Genomic DNA, 2,774 nt, shown 5'->3' with positions numbered 1-2,774 from the left:
AAACTGTTTAATATCTATGTATAGACTATTTCAACAGAATTGCATTCCAAGGCAACAGCTTGGGTCCAAGTTTACTTCCTGTCAGCTGATGTCATTCACATACACTGCAACAGGAAATAACCTGGGACACATTTAGAATGTTTACATTTACAACTGTGATATGGTCTATAAAAGTGTTAGCCTTGACTGCAAACATTTCCTCTCTGAATGATGTAAATATATAGGCCACTAGTAAATTACACACACATGTACACTAGGCTATAAGGTAGCCTTTAGTATATGAGGTGGATATTATCAGTTATGTGTTTCTCAAGGTCAAGCTGTTTATATCACTGCTCTCTTTCCAATCAAGCAATGGTATTTTTTATATCAGTATCTCAAATATATTGTCTTTTACTTTCCTGAAGAGGTAACAAAGGATTTGACATTATCCCCTCACGATGTTTTACACCTCTAATTAATGGGTGGAGAAACATTACTCAAGTAAACTGCCTACAAATGGGTGATAGGGGAGATGTAAAGAAAGATGTCATCAAATTGATTTTTTTGGTATGTCACAGTTGTGCATTGTAAATCAAAATACAGCATGCCAATTAAACCATGAAATGACAGAAAATGAGGTGGAGAACAAGTGTCTATAAGGATGTAAATGAGCTCTTGCAGGAATTGCATTTGGTGATGTCAGCCGGTGGAAAAACATGTCACTGCTTTAAATCAGACACCAGATGAAATGCTCAGAGGTAAAACTTTAATGACTCCCAGCCTTCCATGTTTCCAGCGTCCTCTTGTTTTCCCTTTCTCTCTATAATGAGCGCAGCCAATCACCGATCTGGATTCTTGCCACCTTTGAGGACTTGATAACAAGGCTGTCTGGTCAGTGATGCGGCAAAGAGAGACGACACCACTTTGCTCCAAGAGTCACATCTCTGCCTGCTTCTGTGTGATCAAGCTTACTTTCAATAATGGTTGATAACTCTGTCAGCCTCCTGATCTTAAGAGTCTTCATTTCTTGCGTAGGACTTGTGGGTAATGTATTTCTCATCCTCGCCATCGCTCAGACCAAGTTCTCCCGAGTCAAATCCTATGAGTTGTTTCTCTTGGGACTAGCTGCAGCCAACTTGGAGGAAATTCTCATCGTGAACATCTACGATATCATCATCCTCCAGACTTCCTCCTTCAACATCGACAATTGGTCTTGTCGCACGCTCAAGTTCCTGACGGTCTTCGGTGAGATCACCAGCATCCTCTTCACCGTCCTCATCAGCATCTTCCGCCAGCAGAAGCTGAGAGACGCCAGCAACAGGGGCAACCTCCCAATCTATCTGGACAGCATCAGGTCAGCCTGGATGGTGAGCGGGGTCTGCGTGGCGCTCGCCACGCTGCTGAGTTTCCCCGTTTTTCTCATGAACCATGAAGGCCCCGCGGGGAACATCACGACGAACAGCAACAGCTGCCCTCCGGACTTCTTTGAGTGCGGTGAAAGTTACTGCCCCATAGTCAACCGCGTTTACAAATACCTGTTCATCCTGGTGTGCAACGTGCTGCCTCTCGCTATCGTCACTGTCACCAGCTGCCTCATCATCACGGTGCTGCTGAACCAGAGGAAGACGGTGACGCCGGTGGTGAGCGTGAGCGGGTCGAGGCAGTTCGACAGGAAGAGCAAAGGTCTGCGGCTCCATCGAAGCACGATAGCGGTGCTGGCAGCTATGGGGTTGTTCCAGGTGGACTGGACTCTCTACCTGATCTTCCAGCTGACTGTTAGCCCCGACGAATTTCCCTTTTGGGCGGAAGCTGAGTTCTTTATCTCGACCTCCTACACATCCATCAGTCCGTACGTGTACGGGATAGGGAATAACCTGTTCTCCCTCAAGACCTTTAGAAAGAAGTGAAGCTTTTCTTCTGGCCAGACGTGTGTTTTTGACATTGGAATGAGCTCTCCTGTTTTTAGTGATAAAATATAAAAATGCTATTTTATAATTACATGTTATAAACTGACAGTGATATTATGTTACTAAACTCACTGAGTTAGTTCAGGGAAAGACATCTTTAAAAACTTCATCTTGCTCAGGTTTTGCTTTTGTACCTTTCATCAGTAAACAGATTAAAACTTTGTGTTGCAATTTTAAACCTTCTGATTTGAAATTTAAAGGTCCTTTGGTTTAAGTTTTGTTTTTGCTATTTGTTTTCAATCAAAAATCGTCTTCAGTCCCAAAACTTTTTTAAAAATGTAAAGATTTATATATTTTAGAAAGTGTTTTAATCAGCCTTGCAGCAGATGTTTGTTTTTGAATGACAAAAGCACTGAAGAACTGTCATTCTTAAGGCTGAAAAAACAAATGTTTTTGTTCCTGGGGATGCTCTCCTACAGCCTGGCAGTTGGAGGAGGGTGAGTAAATTTCATGTGGTGCAGTGAAAGCCAAAATAAACTCTAAAGAAAAGTCTGCTTCGCTCTGATAAATGCAAACTCACACCTTATTTTTCAATGCAATCCTACATATAAAAGCTGCATTTGTGTATGAACTCTTGTGACACCAACATGACTTGTGCTTAGAATACAATAAGATGTCATCTTTCTCTATTCTCTTCTGCAGTTTAGGAGAAAATGTAACAGGAGAGCGGGGTCGATTGGGTGTGGGACAGTTAGGACAGAGCCTTTTTAGCAAGTTAGAAAGCAATATGCCATTCACCATGCTCATACTCAGACACACCATCTTCACTTTCAACCTCAGAGTGGAGACCTTCTGACTATGCCATTTCATTCGCAGTTTTAAATC

The 2,774-nt window shown here is 42.4% G+C and overlaps 1 protein-coding gene across 1 annotated transcript; it reads left to right on the top strand.

The window, feature by feature from the left end:
* The first annotated feature begins 605 nt into the window (after positions 1–605).
* On the top strand, positions 606–2,170 carry ora6 (olfactory receptor class A related 6). Its single transcript, XM_074616180.1, has one exon. The coding sequence runs from the start codon at positions 963–965 to the stop codon at positions 1,887–1,889; it is 927 nt and encodes a 308-aa protein (XP_074472281.1). The 5' UTR covers positions 606–962; the 3' UTR covers positions 1,890–2,170.
* Positions 2,171–2,774: the final 604 nt, after the last annotated feature.

Source organism: Sebastes fasciatus, chromosome 18 (assembly GCF_043250625.1).
Source record: "Sebastes fasciatus isolate fSebFas1 chromosome 18, fSebFas1.pri, whole genome shotgun sequence".
Classification (NCBI taxonomy): Eukaryota; Metazoa; Chordata; class Actinopteri; order Perciformes; family Sebastidae; genus Sebastes; species Sebastes fasciatus.
Note: the sequence above shows the minus strand (reverse complement) of the source record. Positions and strands in the feature narration are given on the sequence as shown.

Excerpts from the sequence above, each read along its gene's own strand:
- ora6 (XM_074616180.1), top strand. The coding sequence starts at position 963 with ATGGTTGATAACTCTGTCAGCCTCCTGATCTTAAGAGTCTTCATTTCT.